We start from the raw sequence: 21,140 nt of genomic DNA on the forward strand, positions 1-21,140 counted from the left end.
TTAATGTGTCCAAATTCTTGCTAACTGGAAAAATATTCAGAGGAGGAACACCAGACCCAGACATGTTGATATTTTAAATGTCGACATTTGAGTGGGCGTGAGGTCCTAGTGCAGCAAATGCAACACTGAGGGTGTGTGTAAGAGAAAGTGTGTCTGTCACAAGGTTTTCATAGGTCTTTCAATCACAGCACTCTGTTGGGAGAGCTCACAACACAGGTGTTAGCAGAAGGCCTGAGGGGGATACACGTGTTTATATCTGTCTCATTCATTCTCTCTCTGAAGCATCTTCTCGCTGCATCTCACACTCCCCATAAATCAATCCATGCTATATATAGAAATATTTATTAATAACATCTGAATGGACAATGTACACACTCTGCCTTAGGTTCATAATACATCTTGTGTTTACAATATGATTAGTATCTCACAAAAAAAAAGATATTTATTAAAAATGACTCTGAAAAAAATGATGCATGCATGGTACCTACAAACACAGAAGAAACTGTTATTCGTGACAGTGTCCAATACCGAGCCATAAACAATACTGGTATTAATCTGAATTTAAACAGATTTTTGTTAGAAAACGAACAAACACTGGCTTATTAAATTACTATCACAGAGTATGGTTCCAGTTAAAGAAAAGCAACATTGAGTGTCATTACAGTGGGACAGGGCAGCTTCACTGTGGAATCATTCAATTAACTTAAATGGGACCTGTCATGCTCATTTCCAGCTTTGTTTTATTTTATCAGACTTTACTAAAGTAGCTTTGCATGAATCAAAGTTTTAATGCATGCATTGTCTGAAACAAGCCTTTTTAGCTCCTCCCTTTCAGCCAGATTTCTTCTGATTGGCTGCCCCTCATGACTTGAGCTGTCAGAGCTGTGTGCTAAAATGACCACATTATGGAGATGCCCTCTGTCTGACATCATACAGATCTAAGAACAGATACATCTTTTGGCACACAGGGATTACTATTTTAAATGTTGGCCATCTTTATTATAAACATCTCCTATTGTAAATCTGTATATAACAGAAAACAAAACAAACATTATAGGACCCCTTAATTGCAAAAGCTCCTCACTTCTCACAAATTATTAAGAGTTACCACCTTCATTGTCTTCTAAACACCTCTCTAAATTGGAACACTGAATGGCAAACTGGCAAAGCACATCAAAAAGGCACAAAGGAGTCCCAAAGGGGGTTGCACAATAACATCTGCAGTCATTGTGTAGTCCCTAAGGATAACTGATTTGTTACAACATGGGTTATATTTTTTGTAGCATCTGGGAACATGGTGACATCACTACAGGGGGCAGAAAAACATGAGCAGTCACATAATCAGACAAACTACAACAAGCCAGCTGTTTATTCAGAGTATTTTGATCGCCTCATTCGGCATGTTGAATCAAAGTGAGCTCATGTTGGCAGTAATGCCTCCTGTAAAAGACCCTTCTCATTCACCTGGCTCTTTTCCCTAGACCACAGGTCTGTAACATCCACAGTGAATGTCAATCGGTTGCATATACTTTGATTAACTGTGAATTGTAAAAGGAATTTGCAAGATTAAAAGCTGCACTAATGTATATCTTTACATTTACATGTAATCTTGCAACATGGAACATGTATCTCCTTAGCTCAGGGGTCCCCAACTCCAAGCCTCGAGGGCCGGTGTCCTGCAGGTTTTAGATCTCACCCTGGGTCTACGCACCTGAATCACACGATTAGTTCATTACCAGGCCCCTGGAGAACTGCAAGACATGTTGAGGAGGTAATTTAGCCATTTGAATCAGCTGTGTTGGATCACGGACACATCTAAAACCTGCAGGACACCAGCCCTCGAGGCCTGGAGTTGGGGACCCCTGCCTTAGCTACTGAAAATAACAACTGAAGTTTACAACCCCCTTTTGCTCTGTGGAACTTCTTTAGATCTTACAGTCTACGGATTTCTGTTTATGTTTTGTTTTCATGGCTCATCAGCCTTGTTTCCAGCAGAAGCGCACAGCTGTTTCCACTGCAACAGCTTTAAAAACAGTCAAAACCTTCAGTCAGCATTTATCTGCAAAAGTGTAAAACATTTTCCAAGAGTAACCATAACAGACGAGACACTAAGTACAGTACAGTGTCAACCATAAGTCAAACAGTTTAATGTAAAACTTTTATTTCATGTTATTAATGTTTGTGCTGAAATTGTAATTGTAAATTCTTGTAAAGCCAAATAACATTAGTAAGTAATGATGATCATTATGTATTTACTTTAGGTGAGATGAGTGGACTGCCCTTTTTCCACTGATGACAACTTATGTTTCCTTAATTATGACCACACCCTGTTAAAAAAGGATGCCAATTTAACATGCACTAAAAATGTTCATTCTGACATTTTACACATTCTTCGATCAAATCAGCTCCTCTTCCATTTTACTTCTTAACAGGAAATCGTCTTCACTACGTGAAGTAAAACTGAGGTTTGCATTTGAATCTCCTCTGTTCGTGTCCGCTCCAGCTGCCGCTGATAGAGGCAACACACGATATAACCAAACGCACACAACAAATAAAACTTTTAAAAGAGCTGAAATGTGTTGATCTGAACAGTGATGCTTTCTAATTCTGCAACTCGCCTTTCTAAATCCTACTATTGAGCAAATATGTTGCCTGCGATAGCTCATCACTTGCACAAATCAACAGTCACAGCTGTGCATATTCACCTAAAAATATAATATTTTGGTCCACAAACTGCAATTTTCCTATAAACAAAAAAGAGGCATAAGCTGAATCTGTTAGATAATCTGTTAATACTGTCAGTAACAGCTCAATATGACAAAAGTACCGTACTAGTTTAGTTGGAATGTAGTTAAGTGTTTATTTGGTTGTGAAGACACAAGAGGAAGTAAGAGGAAGTGGGAATTAGACTTTGCTCCAGCCTTAGCACACTAACACCTAGTTCAATCTAATGACACACAGTTTGAATATTGGCTTATAGCTGATGTTAGCCCACTGCTGCAGCCACTTCTTAGCCACTCTTTGTACTGTATGTTTTAACATTAAGTAGGACTGTCTGTTGGCCCGTTGTTCTACCACCCTGAGGCTCTATATCTGTGTGCGTCTGTGTGTGTTGGTGTGAGTATACTGGTGTGTGTGTGTGGTTATGGTGATGGTGGCGTCTTCAGGGAATTGGTGGATCCTCCTTGGCTTCCACTCACCGTCGCTCCTTGTCCGACCCACTGAACCACAACAGAGAAAGAGAGTTTTAGTTAAAGACCAAAGGGAACGAAAGTCTAGAAACTTCCAAAGACTGGATTGACACACTCAGTAAATATGCATTATAAGCCAGGATGGTTTGCATCCAAGTTTGCTATGACTGTTGGGTTAATTGGCAGACCTTAATGTGCTTTGAAAGTTGTGGCAGTTTTTCTAAATAGGGAGATTTTTCAGATTTGTCCAAGTGGAGGCCTCTGCGCCTGAGAAATCAAAAACTACATGTGGAAATGCCCTTCAAAATTAAATGGGGGTGGCTCACCTGACACATATCTATATAATGAGTCAAGTCAGTTAGTCAACTAGCCTCAGATTCAAGAGGTTGCTCTCAGTCCCATTTGTTAAATCCTCTGTCCTTCAGTTCTGCATGAGACAGGGCTGTCACTCCCAACACGTTGAACATAAAACCATATGGTAATGAGTGCAAAGTGAGGTTTTTCAATCCAAACCACAATATCTTTGTTATGGTAATCAAGTAGTTTTTAGTGCCTAATCCATTCCAGCAGGTAAAAGCAAAACCAAGTGCAAAACACAAAGGTGCAAGTCATAATTTTCCGACTAATAGGCATGGTCCAACAGTCACATTTACATGTTTCTGTAATGTATTACTGTAGGGACTTTACCATACAATATAAAATGTGTTGTGATTTGGTGCTATATTGAACTGAAGTGCAAACTGCATCCAAGACAGAAACTCCACTGCTGCTAACAGAAAATCGGCTCTTTCCAACCATCTGCACAGACAGCATGCTGACCCCAGCAGCCAGAGTCAGATCTTCAACATGTTTTTTTTCCTTTTTTACCCCATTAAAGCCATTAAAAGGCCAATGGGGTATTGTCGTCACCCTGCTGGGTGGGCAGGCGGACACGGTGAGTGTCTAAAAATCTTGTGAAATACTCATTGTGTCATGTTTGGTTATGTAGAGCAGTTTATAACTTCAAAGATGAAGACGAATTAGACGCCAGTGAACTTTTGTTTTGTAAATTCTCTTTTAAATACTGCTATGACAAGTGCAAAATGTGAAAAATGCATAAACCGCAAATTTGTTCCTCACAGAAATCCCATGGAAATCATGCTATATAATTAATTGGTTGGACTCTGTCAAAGTGAGCCTTTTTATCTGAGAGCTGGTTTTATGATTTTGATCTGGTCCTCTTTGATGTGAAATGAACCTGCCCGGGAGCAGAATGAAAGTGCACACTACCATGGAGAAATGTTTTAACCTGAGCCAGCCCTGTGAGACTGAAAATCCAGAGATATAAACTCCAAAGCTGGCTTGGGAACACACTTACCTCACTTCATGAGAGCAGCCCCTTCAGTGTGCATGTCTGTTATCTAGTTACTCATTCATGTGACAAAGTGGAAGCAACCGAGCTTTCAACTTTCTGCATTTACTTTACTTTCTACTCAGTAACGTCTGAACTGTGTGTGTGTGTGTGTGTGTGTGTGTGTGTGTGTGTGTGTGTGTGTGTGTGTGTGTGTGTGTGTGTGAGAGAGAGAGAGAGAGAGAGAGAGAGAGAGAGAGCTTACAGTCTGGGCCGAAGAGCTCAAGCTGCTGAATTATTAATGCTCTGAGTGGTCAGGGGGTCAGTCCAACACTTTCGAAAAGCCGTAAACTAAAGTGGACAGGAAACCAGCAAGTGTGTGTGTGTGTGTCAAAACACACACACACATGCACATGTCTGCGTGTGTGAAAGCCACGTGTGTGTGCATGTGTGTGAGTGTGAAAGCCAACTTGTCAGATGTGTTTAGTTTTATTTGTTGAAACATACATTTTGTGCGAATGTGTGAATACTCATTGCTTACATATTATGCATAGGCTTCAGCTACATATGTGTGTATAACCGTGTGTGAGGATGTGATATATCCAATGGGCCAGTTTCCCTTAGGTCTTCTGTGTGGATCTCTACACAAATAAGCCATTAGATGAGATCTCAGACTCTGCTGCTCTAGTCCAGAGCTGCTGCTAATGGACTTAGACAAGAAATGCTACTGGTGAGTGTTTGACGCAGCCCATTGTTTGTGTGGATGGGTGTGTTAGTGCTACACAAATGGCCTCAGAGACAGTAAAAAAGCTCTGCTGGCCTCAACACTGTTAAAAATATCAGGGTCATTGACCTCTCACCAATACTGAAAGTACACAATGTGACAGCTAGTGCTTCATTTAGTTTTTTTAGGAGGGCATCCTTTATGGCTTTATGTGGTTCTTAGTACAACACTTAGCTGTTAACTTGGAGAAGTGGGTACTGACACTGTGGTGTAAAAAGAGACTTAACAACCTGCATGTTATTTTCAAAGGTTGGAATAAAAAGCAGCTGAATTGTGTTTAATTTTAAAATACACACTCAAACTCCGAGCCAGCAAACCATTCACAGGCAGATTATGAGATAGAAAAACTAAAATTAAAGCATCAGAGCTTCAAAAATGATTGACAAGAAAAACAGAATGCAATGAATTACTACCCATCTGAAGCCTATGTTTAACTGACAATAATACAAAGACAAAGTGTTGATACAAAAATGTTTTTTGACCTTAAAAAAAGTCCCTGCTGAGCCTTTCAGGAGCAAAGATGTAAATCAAAAAGAATTTAGAGATTTATTTTGAGAATCCTGAGAAATCAGTGTACATAGCAGATAAGACTAAAAACCATGCAACTGATGTTTTTTAACGGGACATGAATGAGTAGCGTAAATTATTGGTACTTGACAAAGTTCAAACTCACCTCCATAAAATACACAGTGTTAAACTAATGTATAATACTACCACACAATATAAGGAGCCCAGCTATCCTAAATCAAAAGTATTTGTACTTACCAGAATAGATTCTTATGTTTTTTTATGACAATTAGTTTGCATTATATATAAACCACAACCAAATATACTGCAGGTCTATAACTGTCATGTTGTCTGATGAAGGGTGATGTGTTGCATTTTGATGTGTTTAGCCTCTTTCACTTTGAAAGGCAGCTTAACAAATGAAATCACGTTTTAAAAACTGCATTGTGTATTTACATCGGTCATCTTTGTCTAATATTAAAATTTGTTTGATGATCTTAAAATTATAAATGAGAAAAAGACAATAATAGGAATTCAGGAAGGCGCAAGCATGATGTGCATTTTGTTCTTTTATGCTAATAAATAATTTATGTAAAAATTCAAAATCTATACATACCAATAGTTTTAAAGTCGTTGAAATGTGTAAGGTAAGCAACCAGTTAATAAACATAATATTAGTGAATAGGACATTGTATCATCCAGAGGCCCTTTCTAGGGAAATATTAAGTTATTATAAACATCTTTGTTTTATTTAAAATTTATATGTATGCTCTTGGTATCAAACCCCCAAACGATTAAAGGTATCATATAAAAGTCTGTTTAAATTGACAATATTAGAAAAGTCAGATGGTACCGCTGCAGGAGTTATGACGTAACAAATAAATGTTATTAAAAACTCTAGAATCACACATTAATTCTTTGAAATGGTTATTATTGGTTACCATGTAAATTTCCAGGCTTCTGATTTCATAGTGACCATTTGCAAACTTCCTGTGTTAAAAAATCTACAGATAGCTAAATCCAGTGTCAAAAGGTAGCAAGTTAGCCTTTAGCTAGCTGCTAATCACTATAAGGTGCTAAAGTTATCTCATTTCAGTCAAAGTCTTTCTTTAAATTGTACAAATAAGTGACAGGGCACATGAAGCTGGCAGCTGCTAATGCACGCCATGGCTGATGCCAGTCATTACATTTGCCTGGACAGCTTTCCATTTTGAGGTGTTCTATCTTAGAATAGAATAGAACAGAATAGAATAGAATAGAATAGAATTCAACTTTATTGTCATTGCACATGCACAGGTACAGGGCAACGAAATGCAGTTTGCATCCATCCAGAAAGTGCTTTAGCCGTGATATAGATATATTACAATATATATTAGCAATAATAGAGATGTGTAAGTATATTACAGAAATGGGTCTATTATGGTATGTTATAATGTACACAGTGTGAAGTATGTTATGAATATTCTATAACTATAAGTATGTACAGGCTGTAGTGAGTACAAGCTATGAACAGGATATAAATATGAAATAAAAACTATACAGAAATCTGAGATATACAGTTATACAGAATGTGAACTATGTAAGTTATAAACAGTTGTGGGATTAAAAATTATCGTATGTACAGAATGATTATCTACACAGAACTATACAGTAGTGGTAAAGTGCTAGTGGTTGTGGGTGTGTGTATGTTCAGTCCATGAGTTTAACGTGGGTCAGATGTCAGGAGGCAGAGTTCAGGAGTCTGACAGCTGTGGGGAAGAAGCTGTTCCGGTACCTGGTGGTCTTAGTCCGGAGGCTCCTGTAGCGCCTCCCAGAGGGCAGGAGGGTGAAGAGTCTATGTGATGGGTGACTGGGGTCTTTGATGATTTTCCCAGCCCTTTTCAGACACCGCTTCCTGTAGATGTCCTTTATGGCAGGAAGTGGTGCTCGGCGATGCGCTGGGCAGTTTTCACGACCCTCTGCAACGCCTTCCGGTCCGAGGCGGAGCAGTTCCCGTACCAGACTGTTATACAGTTGGTCAGGATGCTCTCGATGGTGCAGCGATAGAAGTTCACCAGGATGTCTGAGGACAGGTGGTTCTTCCTCAGAGTCCTCAAGAAGAAGAGGCGCTGGTGAGCCTTCTTGACCAGCTTGGAGCAGTTGGTCGTCCAGATGAGATCTCGGAGATGTGGACTCCCAGGAACTTGAAGCTGCTCACACGCTCCACAGCCATCCCCTTAATGTGGATGGGTGGATGTGGGTCAGCATTCCTCCTGTAGTCCACGATGAGCTCCTTAGTCTTCTCGGTGTTAAGCAGCAGGTTGTTTGTGTCGCACCACTCAGCCAGACGATCCACCTCCTCCCTGTAGGCGGCCTCATCGTTGTCACTGATGAGGCCAATCACCGTGGTGTCATCTGCAAACTTAATGATGGTGTTGGAACCATCAGCAGGTCTGCAGTCGTGGGTGAAGAGGGAGTAGAGGAAAGGGCTCATCACACAGCCTTGTGGTACCCCGGTGTTCATTGTGATTGTAGATGAGCAGCGGTTATCCAGCCGGACATGTTGGGGGCGGTTGGTAAGGAAGTCCAGTAACCATTTGCAGATGAGGGAACTGATGCCCAGGTCTGTCAGTTTCCTGATGAGTTGTGAGGGGTGGATTGTGTTGAATGCTGAAGTCTATAAACAGCATTCTGGCGTAGGTGTTGTTGTTGTCCAGGTGTGAGAGGACAGAGTGCAGTGCGATGGAGACTGCATCCTCTGTGCTCCTGTTCTGGCGGTATGCAAATTGGTGGGGGTCCAGGGTGGGGGGGAGACAGGATTTGAAGTGTGCTAGGACCAGCTGCTCTAAGCACTTAGTGATGATGGGGGTGAGGGCTACTGGGCGGTAGGCATTGAGGCTAGATGGGTTGGAGTTTTTGGGTATCGGGACGATGGAGGTGGATTTGAAGCAGGCCGGTACCACAGCGTGGGCCAAGGACAGGTTGAATATGTCTGTGAGCATCTTGTGACCCCCTTTAGCTGAATACCAAAATGTTTGGCTTTGACAACTCATCATGAATTTACATGAATCAGTCCAGCATCTGTTTTCGCTTGCTCTGTTTTTTTTAATGAGTGTGGGCTGGGAATTCAGAAATAGAAGCATCTCACCGAATGTAGCCACCTCTCTGTATGTCTCCCTCCCTTTCTCTGATAGCTAGGCGCCTCTGCTGTGGCAATCACAACAAAACAAGTCAAGCATACACAGGCGTTGTGCAGTATTTTTATGCACTTGTTTTATTTCTTTTTGTTTTACTATATCTTCAAATGAACTATATAAAACATAAATTTAACATTGAATGTTAGGCTTATTTAAAATAAGTTATCTTTTTATCTGAATAGGGAGCTATTCAGAAGTAGAACTTTTTAGATGAGAGAAGCATTTAAAAGCAGTTGTTTGGGACTGCCTCAGACTAACTCACTGTAACTCAGTGGATCTCTGTATATATGGTTACTTGAGCATTACACAAGTATATCTGGCTTAAGCATTGCCTTTACATGATCAGATCAGAGTGAATATAAAGGGATGGAGGGGCAGAACTGCCAAATCTGCAGGTCCATAGACAGCCACTTGAGGCTGGCTGCAAAAACCTTCTTGTAAACATAAACTTGTTTAGAGCCTGGTATCTGTCAGACATAATCTATATAAAAGATATAGATTCTGGATCTAAAGTAGATTCCAATGCTGAAGCACCTTGAAGCTGCTTTTTTTCATGGCCAACAGGGGGTGATACCTGTGGTTACAAAAAGTTGTATAAAAGTCTGTGGGAAATTGCCCTTGGCTTTTTTACTTTGTGACCTCAATTTAGCTAGTTTCATAGATAGTATAAAAGACATTGCCACAATAATGTATTAGAATATAATTCCAATATGTGTACAGTTTCAGTCAGATCTACACCAGGAAGGCAATGAAGAAAATGCTGTACTATATGGTTTTAAATAGGCATTCACAAACCAATGGGTTTCATATAATTTCATAAAATATATGTCTGTATTTCATAGGCAATTCATAGTGCCAAGACAGGCTGTGTCCTAAGTTTAGCTAGAAACATATAGAGCACAATGCCTTTTTGTTGCCTTCTGAATGAAAGTTTTCTGCAAATTATGTCGCTTGATGTCATTTGTACTAAAATGCTAGCACTTGACTGTCTGTGTGATATGTTCACAAAGTTTATGGATCTTGCTAATCAAGCTAGCAAATACTAGCTGATAGCTTAGCTCTCCAACCCTTCCATTGCTACTGCTTGCAAGATAGAGTGTACAAACCATCTTTTATGGACAGTATATTATGGTGAGTCACAGATGAGCAGTCATGCCATATTTGAAATCAAAGCTAATAGAGACATTAGCAGTGAATGGCCACTTAGAAGCCTTAATATTGATATGCTAAATTGATTGTTTTCTATGGCAAAAGCTTGCTTGTCAGGAAGCCAGTGCCAGTTACTTGATCCACAGCGTTCCTGCTCAATTGGCATTTGTTTGATGTCAATTCATCCAGAAGCTAAATATTAAATTCTGGACCTGAGTGAATCCCTTTGACTCTGGTGATTCCCTCACTTTTAATCCATAAATTCATAAAACTGTCTTCAGTAAAATATCTGAATGCATATCAGATATAGACTATCCATTTCTTTGGTTCAGAAATGATTGGTACCTAGAGGATAGATCTTAATGATTGTGGTGATTACTTGACTTTTATATCTTGCATCAGAAGTATACAGTATAAATCTTCTTCTGGCTGCTCTCGTTAGTTGTTGCCATAGCAGATCATATGCCTCCATCTAACGCTGTCCTTAGCATTCTTATCTTTATGTTCACATTTTTCACATCCATTAATCTTCTCTGTGGTTTACCTCTTTCCTCATGCCTGGTAGGTCCATCTTCAACATTGCTTGAGCAATATATCTGCTATCCCTCCTCTGCACTTGCCCAAACCATCTCGGGCTCACTTCCATCATACAAACCTTCCCTTTCAATCTGGCTCTGATCCTTTTCTCACAAATCTGTTGGAGTTGGTGGAGATAACACTCATCTTCACCAGCTCCAACCTGCCTGCATTCTTTACTTCATCTCTCTTGCACATTATCCGTTTTATTGAATGGCTGACCCCGGGTATTTTAACTACTCTACCTTCACAACATCCCCTCAGTTTATCTTCACTTTTTTGTTTCAAAAAAACAAAACTGTCACTCCTATCGCACACCTCACCACTGTTGTGCTGTCCTCATACATTTCCTGCACCTCCCTCACATACTGTACTTCTATGCCACTCCCGACTTCTTAAAGCAGTATCCCATTTCCTGTCTTGGAATCCTATCATGTGCTTTCTTTAGATCCACAAAAAAAGTGCAACGCCTCACCTTCTCTATACTTTTCCATCAACACCATACCCCATACCCATGGTATGCCTCATCCTGCTGTAGTTACTCTGCACATGGCCATTGCTCTTAAAACAGCACACTTCATCTCCACTATTTAGGAATCCTCTCACTCCACATGATTGTAAAACATCAGTCTGGTTCAAACAGTCCAGTGCCTTCTCTCCTATACATCGCTGTCATTGTATATCTAAATTATTTTTGCTGATCTACTTTTTCTTAACCATCACATTGAGACTTGAGATTTTTTTAAAAGCAAAATGTCTCTACATTGTAAGCATTTACGATAAAGAATTTGATCGATTGCCATAAAATTTGATGGACACCTTTCTACTCCCCTCAGGACCAACTGAAAAATGACTTATGGTTGTTCAACCTTTCATTCACCACCTCATCAGGGACTTTGTGGTTTCTAGGTTTCTAAGTTATGTCTAGTGCTAATAGGTATGTCAAGAGACGTCATTACAATTAAGAAAATATTCCAGTATCCTCATGAAAAATAATTATTTTACAAGACTTTTATCAAGTGTATCTTCAGTTTAAAACACCTAGTACACAAATCAGACCATACCTCTACGAGCGGGTGCCAGTGTGCGATTGGCTTCCGTGGGTACGTCAGCATCTCATTCCAGTGGTCTCGCCCAAGACTCTCAGCCTCACTGCCTACCCTGCATACCCCGATCACTTCATTATGCCCAACCCTGGGGGACAGAAATAACAGCACCCACAGAGACTCTAAAATGTTCTAAAATGTGCTGGCATGTTACATGAGAGTGCAAATGTACAGAGGAAACTCACCGATCATAGTCCATGACAGCTATTAGCAGGCTGATCTGGTCAATGCTCTCAGGAGGAACATCAAACACAATGGCCTCATTGTACACTGGATTCAGAGTGTTACGCTTGGTGGATGTCTTTCTCTTCTTTAGCCTTCGACCATCACACATCAGAGACACTTTCACATATGGATCTGAGAAGAGAAGAAATAACTAAACAGATATACACACACTAACACATGCATACCTCATCTTCCTACACCACCTCTTATTGGATACAATGTATTGTTGATGGGCACCCACCTGAGGCTCCAGTGATGTCCATGGCTTTGAGGTTTCTGGCTTTGATAATTGTGATGGTAAGCCTGCCAGCCGTTGGGAGATAGCACAGTGAGAACATCAGCTCTCCAAGGTCCACATTGTCCTACAAACAAACATATTGTGTTTCTATATTAGCACTGCACATCATCAAACTTTAATTAACTTTTTAGATTCAACACTACAGTCAGAGATGGAACACACGGGAATCTGTATATTGGCAGTTAAGAGGTTGAGTGATAAAAATATACTATATGGGTAACGAAAAGCACAGCTGCTGTTAGAACAAACATGAAAGAATAGGAACTAAACAAAAACTAAGAGACATCTGTTTCAGGAAGTCGATCATGGATAAAAGCAGCTTTGGTTAAGGGTTTATAATGAACAGCACAGATAAAGCGGATCCAACATGTGATACCAGAGGAACTTCACATATGGATCGTGGCTGAAACGCGGAAGCCTTTCAGGATCATGTTGGATGATTCATCATTAATCACTAATCACCACGGCATTACTGTATTACAGTGCCCATGTGCACACTGATTTGGAATAATTGTTGCATTTCTTAATCAGTCTGTGGTAAAATGTGTGGAATCTACAATCAAGTTTGAGCTACTACTAAGATTATAAGAACTTCTGCTGCTTATTCACATTCATGCATATGCCAGGCTCTTTTCCCAATTAACACATCTGAAAATAACGTGTGATGGTGTGATAGTGAGCAGTGCGTTTACGAGGTACAAGCACTGACAAGATTTATCACAGGGAAACTCTGATTTCTATTTTTATGCCTTCCCTCACATATCTGGCTGTTATTTATCTTCAAGTTAGGAAACCTTAGAAATTAAGTGATATATTTACAAAAAGGGTTTTTTTTCAACAGACTGATTTGCAGTTTTTAAAATAAGAACTAAAAATACAAGTTTCAATGGATAGGGTAGCAAAGCAGGTTAAGAGTGATTAATACAGAGGATGCTAGCGATAGTGTATTTAAGATTTGTCAGGAGAAACCAGTCTGCTAGAAAGAGTTGTTAAAGATGTAGCAGAGACAGTGGAACACCATTGTTTCACTTGGAAATTAGTAAGTGCTCCATCACATGCTGTTCAAGATGATTTGGAGTCTGATTATGAGAGCAGCAGAAATGCCCATTAAGAAGCTACTGCTCAGAGTCTTCTGAAAATCACTGAAAATCAAATTGAACAAAATGAGTTAACTCATCATAGATGACAGCATATGCACGCCTGCAAGCATACTGACACGCGCGCGCGCACATGCGTCGTCCAGGACCTGTGACACTCTCAGTGGGCGATGAGTTGATTCATCACACGTGTTGCTGAGGCGAAATCTACCTCCAACACGGCATTATTGGTGTAGCTGTGAGCCTCGGGCATTAATGATATGCAGCTTATGCAGCCTTCGAGGTATAACACACACAAATTGGGGCACAAGCACAGGAATGCACACTCTGACACTCACATAAAGGTAAGCGTGTGCGGAGAAGGTGGATCAACTAGCCCTTCAGCTCACTACAGGATAATGTGATTTCCTTCTCCCATTTCACACACACACCTACACACATACTAAAGTTTTCAGACTATAGGATGTCGGTCACTACTCTTATGAGCACTCAAATCAAGCCTGCGGTCAGGATTATGGTCACTTGCGCTCGGCCAATGAAATTAGAGTGGTGCTTTAAAGCGCTCCAATAAAGCAGAGAGAGCATATGGACGGTCCATCTTCTCCAATTATAACACTAACACCTGCTCTCCCTCAGGAGCAGCCAGGCTTTATCTACGAGCCTCTCTCTAGCTGTGTCTTTCATAATCACGCAGTCTAACTTGATCACTCTCCTCTTGTTCTCATCATTCTGCTTCGTCCTTCCACTTGTAGCCTGTCCTTAAAGTGTCATGTTTAACATTCTGATACGATGAAATAAACCACTGTGTTTGATAGTTCTTAGACATCCGAACATGGAGCACTTTCCTTATGTGCTGCACCAAAAAGCAACTTTTTCTACTGGTAATGAGAAGCAAAGAACCATCCATCCATTCGCTTCTGCTTCTCAGGGTAACTGGAGCCTATCCGAGCTGTCTTAGGGTGAGAGGCAGGGTACACCCTGGACAGGTCGCCAGTCTGACGCAGGGCTAACACATAGACAAAGACAACCATTCGTACTCACATTCACACCAATGGCCAATTTAGGCTACGTCCACAATAGCCTGGATGAATTTGAAATGGCCGAAAACGCTATTACGTTCCAGTACTCCGCATGTTTGAAACACAAGATGATTCGACCTGCCTCATTTCTGTCTGCCGTTTATTTACTTTCCGGCTCTTTGAAACATCACGACAAAATGTCAAGGAAAAGCACCGAGTTTTTTAAATGGACTAACAATGAGGCAGAGTTGTTGCTGCGAATAACACAAAAGTACAAAGTTACAAAAGCGAGTGAGAGTTAAAGAATTTGAATAAAAGCTATCTGAAGCATGTACAAACTGATATTAATCTTTAATAGGGCTGTCAAAATTGAGAGCAAACAAAACAGGTGCTGTATAATGCACTCCGCTATCTTAGTTTAATGGGTCACATGACTGCATCACATGACTAAAATGTGTCATTGATTTAGAAAAGGCTCCGGGTTCGCTGTCCACACTGCGACGCGAAAACAGCGTTTTCAAATGTATCTCTTTGGAGAGCGTTTTCAAAACGCTGCGTGTGCCTTGAACGAAAACGCCATCCCAGTGTGGACGGAAGGCCAAAACTGAGAGAAAAAGATGCATTTTCATGTGTTTCTGCATGTCTTTGGACTGTGGGAGGAAGCCGGAGTGCCCGGGGTGAACGCACGCAAACATGGGAAGAACATGCAAACTCCGCACAGAACGACTCCGGCCTCATGGTTGAATTGAACTCAGGACCTTCTTGCTGTGAGGCAAGAGTAGCAACCACCAAGTCACCCTGAAAGAATGTCTTAAATAAATCTTTTAACGCACATGATAAATGGACTGGTTCTGATATAGTGCTTTTCTACTCTATCTTGAGCACTTTACGCAACTTGCACATTCACACAGCACTTTTTTTCTACTGGGTGCTTCCTAACTAACATCCACACACATTCATACTCCGATGGATGCGTCAGAGAGCTACATGGGGTTAGTATCTTGCAGCATCTTGTACTTGGCATGCAGACTAGAGCAGACTGGGACCGAACAGCACATAGTGGAATGTTAAACAACTTTAAACAATAATTTTGTGCTGTGACAATAAGAGTCCCTGTCAGTCGTTGTTGTTGTGGTAGTAGACCGTACTGTTTGGCTGCCTGATACTGCAGAGCATCACAGAAGTACTAAACAACTGCACTTTAAGGCAATAGAGTTAGTCATTCCATTAGCAAAGAAACTTATTGCTCTTTTACTTTATTAACTAGACCTATTGTTAAATTATTCATCTAAAATAAAGTGGGTGCCCAGAAATGCTATCCTAATATTTAGGACCTGTAAAGTTCTCACTGCTCAGCCATATACGTATTTAAATAATTTTACAAACGTGAACTGACTTGACAAAGATTTTGTTTTTACTCAACTTTATACAGCCTACCCATTTCACATGCTTTATTGACATAATTGTATTTTGTACTTCTATAAACTGAATCTGACTGCAAGCAGCTGCAATTTGTACTCAGAAATTTCCCTTCCATTATTTCCAAAAATTAGTTATTTTTTCTTCCATCACAAATGCCACTTATACTGTGAAATACTCCATTCTTCTTTTTTTAGCAATCACTGTATCCATGGCAAAGTGTTACTGTTTTATTAGATCTCCACAGGTTTAAACAAAGCTTTCATTCATGCTTCTTGTATTATATATTTTACTGACTATATATACTGTATATATATGTAGAGAGAGAGAGAGTTCTTTGTTTTTTGGGTCTCGCGTTAAGGCTGTTGTGCTCTGTAACGGGAGGTTTTCGGTTTCCCCAATTCTCTTTCTTCTCTCCCTTTATCTCCTTAATCAATTACTACTCTCAGGTGTAGTAATGGGCCAGGTTCTTTGGATGGCCTGCCCTGTGAGTAGTCGGGTGCTGTGCTCCTCAGTGGTCAAACTCAATATTTGCCATATTTAAGGACCAGGTGGTGCTCATATTTCTTGCCAGATCATTATTGCCTATGGTGGTGATCGGGCCCTCTGCTGTAAACCAAGTTTTTTGTGTGTGTTCGGTCTGAGACTCTGCTCTTTTTTCTCCGTCCCAGTGATACTTTGAAGAACAACAGCTGAAGACAGAGTCCTCCATCTTCCCCAGCCTGAAAGATCTCTAGTTTCTCTCTGCCACACTTACCTGCTTAACTCCAGCCAGTCACCTTCTGTTTGGAGGAAGATTTGCTTTGCTCACTTGCCTGCATGCTCTCTTCTGCTTATTCATTTCCTTCTCTTTCCCTCTGGACTCCATTGGCTGACTGTATACTCGCCTGCAGTAAGCTGCTAAAGATAACCAAGTACTTTACTCACGTGGATCTCAGCTAAATCCTGTTTCCCTCTCTGACAGGAAACATTGACCCATTCCTATAGAGCAGCACTTACCCGATTCGGCTACTTTGATTAATTATTTGGTATTGTTGCTGTAATAACAATCTGTAAACTGACGTAAGAGTCCTCCTTTTGAGTCTTTTTTCCAATTCATTATGACAGAACGATTTGGCCAAGCGTGCAGTTGTATCGCATATCATGTTGTTGCTTGGCCAACATGAGCAGATTCCGAGCTTGTCAGCTGAGTGGCTACAAGTAGTCCACCAATGGCTCAAATGAACAAAAAGAAATGGCGAAATAAATGAAATGAACAGTGCTATTCAAATCATGAGCTGACACAACCTTGCTCCACTGAACCCACAGGCACGCCTCAGATGGTTGAAGCCGAACCCTCGTCTTGCCCTCCATCTGCTCCATCTCCCGAGTGCTTTGGAGGTCATTTGGGTTGTTGTGGATGGTTTCTGTTGCAATGCTTACTGTTGTTTAGCTAAACGTCTTGCTACTTTACAAATAATCCCTCTTAAATGCACCACTTAATGGGTTTGCATATAGAGGTAGGGCTCTCCAGTGGGCAGATTCATCCCAATCATTAACCGTGTTGAGTCCTTCATTACTGAATGATTTGTGGAGGTTTCAGGGCGGTTTTTGACCATCCTTTTCATGAGGAAGAGGCAGCAAGGAGGGTTTAAAATTTATGTAAAGTAAGTAAAAGTGTGCAGCGATTTCTGTTGAGTTTTGGATGCTGAAACGAGAGTACATGTTCTATCAGGTATGAGTTATCTTCTCAAGGTGACCCTGCCAGTTTGGATCATTTCATCTCATTAACCATAAAAGTTAACTATCACCAGCAGAAGCAGGCTCTGGAGAGAAACCTTAAATTCCAGTTATCCGCTGTCCATGGTTCCTCCCACCTGATCCTCGCTAACTTCCACTTCCGGTGTTAGTGCTACGAGCTCTCTAAAGGATCATTCTGAGGAGTCAGTGCAGCTCAGCCGTGCTAAACTAACTTTGCAAGAATTGCAGAAAAGGATCAAGGCTAAAGACTGCATCTACTGTGGCCAACCCGGCCATTTCATTAGCCCCAGGAGGCCAAAAGAAAATGCCTCCCAGGAGAAGTGGGGATATTGGTGGAAAGCACCCAATTTAAAACTGTTTCTAAAATGTTGTTGCCAGCATCCCTCTGTTTTATTCAGGATTCAGTGACTTTCCAAGCCATAATTGACTCTGGAGCTAAACAAAGCTTGTTAGACAGTCAATTTATTCAGGAACTTGGAATACCACAAAGCTATTAACCACTCTTCTCTGGTCAGTTGCTTCCCTGCCAGTTCCTAGTCACTCTCTGTCACACATAGCTCTGGATCTTGTTACTGGTCTGCCCTCCCCTGAAGGTAACTGTATAATGCTCACCCTTATCAATGGACTTTCTAAAGCTGCTCCTTTTATAGCATTACCCAAACCCCGTTTGACCACAGAGACTGCTCAAATACTTGTCCAGCATGTGTTCTCCCATTTCTGTTGATACAGTATCAGATAGGGGCCTTCAATTAATCTCCTAAGTAGGGAAGACCTGTTGTGGGGCATTTAGACCTAGTGTTATTAGCTTGTCTTTAGCGTTCCATCTCCAATCTAGCAGCAAATCAGGAGTTAGAAGCTGGATTACATGGTCTTGTTTCTTCAAATCCTACCTCCTGTATTAACTATCTAACTTGGATTAAATATGCTTGTAACACTTCCACCTCTGCTGTTATTCCTACCTTTCATTGGGCCTTTAGATGTTTTGTGTTTCTGGAATAAAAATCTGTAAACTGCCACAATCTGATTATGACAAATTCTCAGTGTACTGTATGCACTACAGTGTTATTTGTGATTACAATCAAATTTTCAAGATTTTTCTTTTCTTTTTCACCTTTTCAGTTTGAATAGTACAAGAAATGAATACTACAAGGACCAAAAAGTAAGCATCAGAGCATTCGACTCTCTTAAACACTGGAGATCCCGTTACATGAGAGCCAGTCAGAAGTACAATATATCTGCCTGGATGAACATGGTGGAAATAAATAAATCACTGACTAGGCTGAACTTCAGCTGCATAGATAAATACACCCTGGCAGAATCGGGTTAGGCTAAAGGATCCTTCATAACTTCCAGTAGAGTAAGACTAGTGTAAGACTTTTATCCGTAAAGAAGCAAACTGAATCCATTGCAACTTACAAAGGAAAAGTTGCTCTGTCACATGGGTTCCAGCAGAGATGCATCCATAGATCTAAACATTTCTTCCTCTGGCACACTGTGCATGAAATGTATGCTTACTCTAGTCAATCTAAGATTAACAGATTGATTTGCCCATTCCTAACTTTTTTGCTCTCTCTGAAAGGTTTTGCTTCTTCAGCCTAATGACTTGTGACTCAATTGTCCAATTACCTTTGAGATGTTAGTACCAGAAAGCACATATTACCTTTTATAGCTACTACATGTTTTATAGGATACATACCTTTCAGGTCAAACACATACACTCTCAGCCTTTTTAGCAAGTGCACGTTTTGAGTGCATGCATGAACATGAAGTAGAATTTACCAGTAGTTGTTTGCTTTGTATAACAAACTATTGAACAGTTTGGGGGGCATTTCATACTCTTATTGTCTCAATATAAATACATTGTACATGTACGTATAAAGCATATACCTTTACAGCAAGACTTAAGAAAAGTAGAAATCTTATAATGAATCAGGAAAAATGCCATTATTATGGATAAAGGACCTTGTTATAAAAGGTACAATTTTCTCATTGTCGGGAAATGGGAAGCTCCTTTACTGAATTAACAACACACACACACACACACACACACACACACACACACACACACACACACACACACACACTTTGAATGTACATGCTGACCCCATTCATCACTGTCCTAATTACAGGCCAAGCAGATTGCAGTCAATAGCATTGACTGGCCCTGCAGACGCTGCAGGTTACAGTGGCTCTGAGCTCTTTATTGTCCTTGCTGTCCCCAAAAATCTTTCGCTAAGAAGAAAGAGGACAGAGACGTCTATGTGGCAAAAAGTCATCTGCTGGAAAGCAAATCGAATAACCACTTATTCAGTTCAGGGTTGTGGTGGGAGCTGAATGCCTGATTGAGGGGGTAAGAAGTATGCCGAACTCTGGACAGGTTGCCGGTCCATCACAAGGCTAACACTGAAAGACAGACCTTTTATTCACACATGCACACGTAAAGCCAATTTAAAATCAATAATTAACAGGTAATTCAAGGAAGCTGCGTAGCTCAAGGGAGAAAATACAGATACCATATAGAAGGGACTTGTAAATGTTTTGAGTCCCCAACCCAGAATTTTGAGTTTTCTTGGGCTTTAAATTCTTTTTTTTATCATTTGGTTCTGTTCTTAGTTATTTATTGTCTATATCTGATTTTCTTCTTCTTTAGGAACTCGAGTCTTAGCTCTTTGTTCCAGTTTATGTTTCCGTTAGTATAGTATAGCTGGACAACATGAATTTTCAAAATCTTATGTAACTAACAAAATTAAATTTAAATGTAAAGGTAATAGTGGGGTGGCTGTAGCTCAGGAGGTAGAGCAGGTCACCTACTGATCAGTTCAATCCCTGGTTCCTCCAGTCTGCATGCTAAGTATCCTTGGGCAAGATACTAACCCCAAGTTGCTCTCCGGTGCGTCCATCGGAGTATGAATGTGTATGAAGTTAGGAAGCACTCAAAGTTTACAAGAAAGTGAATGTGGCATGTTGTATAGAGTGCTTTGAGTACTTCGGTAGAGTCGACAAGCGCTATATAAGAATCAGTCCATTTACCATAGTGTAGCTGAAGCCTTAAACATTAAGACAAGCTAAGTTAATGCTATTAGCAAGATTATTCTTTTTTAAATCATATTTAATGATATTTACTCTGTTTTGTTCTTTTTAGGTCATTTCATTCAGTGAAGAATAACTTTTCTTTCAGTCAATTCAATTCAATTTTATTTATATAGTGCCAAATGAAAACAATCAAAACTCAAGGCGCTTTATACTGTAAGGTAAAGACCCAACAATAATATAGAGAAAACCCCAACAATCATAAGAGCCATGGCAACACTTCCCAAAAACTTCCCAAAAACAGGAAAAAACCTACGGCAGCCATCTGAGTTCGGGGTGAGGGGAGAGAGCCAGAGATAAATAATAACTTATGATTAAATGCAGAGTGGTCTGTAAACACAGAAAATGAAAAGAGATGAGTAAATGAAAACGAAAGGTATGCGTCTTGATATATAATCTGGCCATTATAACCTTTTCCTAATTCATCATCACT

General features: G+C 40.3%; 1 protein-coding gene across 2 annotated transcripts in view; it reads right to left on the reverse strand.

Annotated features, from left to right (window-relative positions):
* Positions 1-204: 204 nt before the first annotated feature.
* Positions 205-21,140, reverse strand: part of syt9b (synaptotagmin IXb) — a 57,043-nt gene continuing 36,107 nt past the window's right edge. The window contains exons 6-9 of one of the 2 annotated variants that reach the window (XM_039615661.1): positions 12,286-12,406; positions 12,005-12,176; positions 11,778-11,907; positions 205-3,221 (exon numbers count right to left, since the gene is read on the reverse strand). In XM_039615661.1, coding sequence (XP_039471595.1) covers positions 3,144-3,221; positions 11,778-11,907; positions 12,005-12,176; positions 12,286-12,406 — 501 coding nt within the window. In that variant the 3' untranslated portion in view covers positions 205-3,143. The remainder of the gene's footprint in view (positions 3,222-11,777; positions 11,908-12,004; positions 12,177-12,285; positions 12,407-21,140) is intronic. The other variant, XM_031738341.2, reaches the window with a different exon arrangement.

This window comes from Oreochromis aureus, linkage group 7 (genome assembly GCF_013358895.1).
Source record: "Oreochromis aureus strain Israel breed Guangdong linkage group 7, ZZ_aureus, whole genome shotgun sequence".
Classification (NCBI taxonomy): Eukaryota; Metazoa; Chordata; class Actinopteri; order Cichliformes; family Cichlidae; genus Oreochromis; species Oreochromis aureus.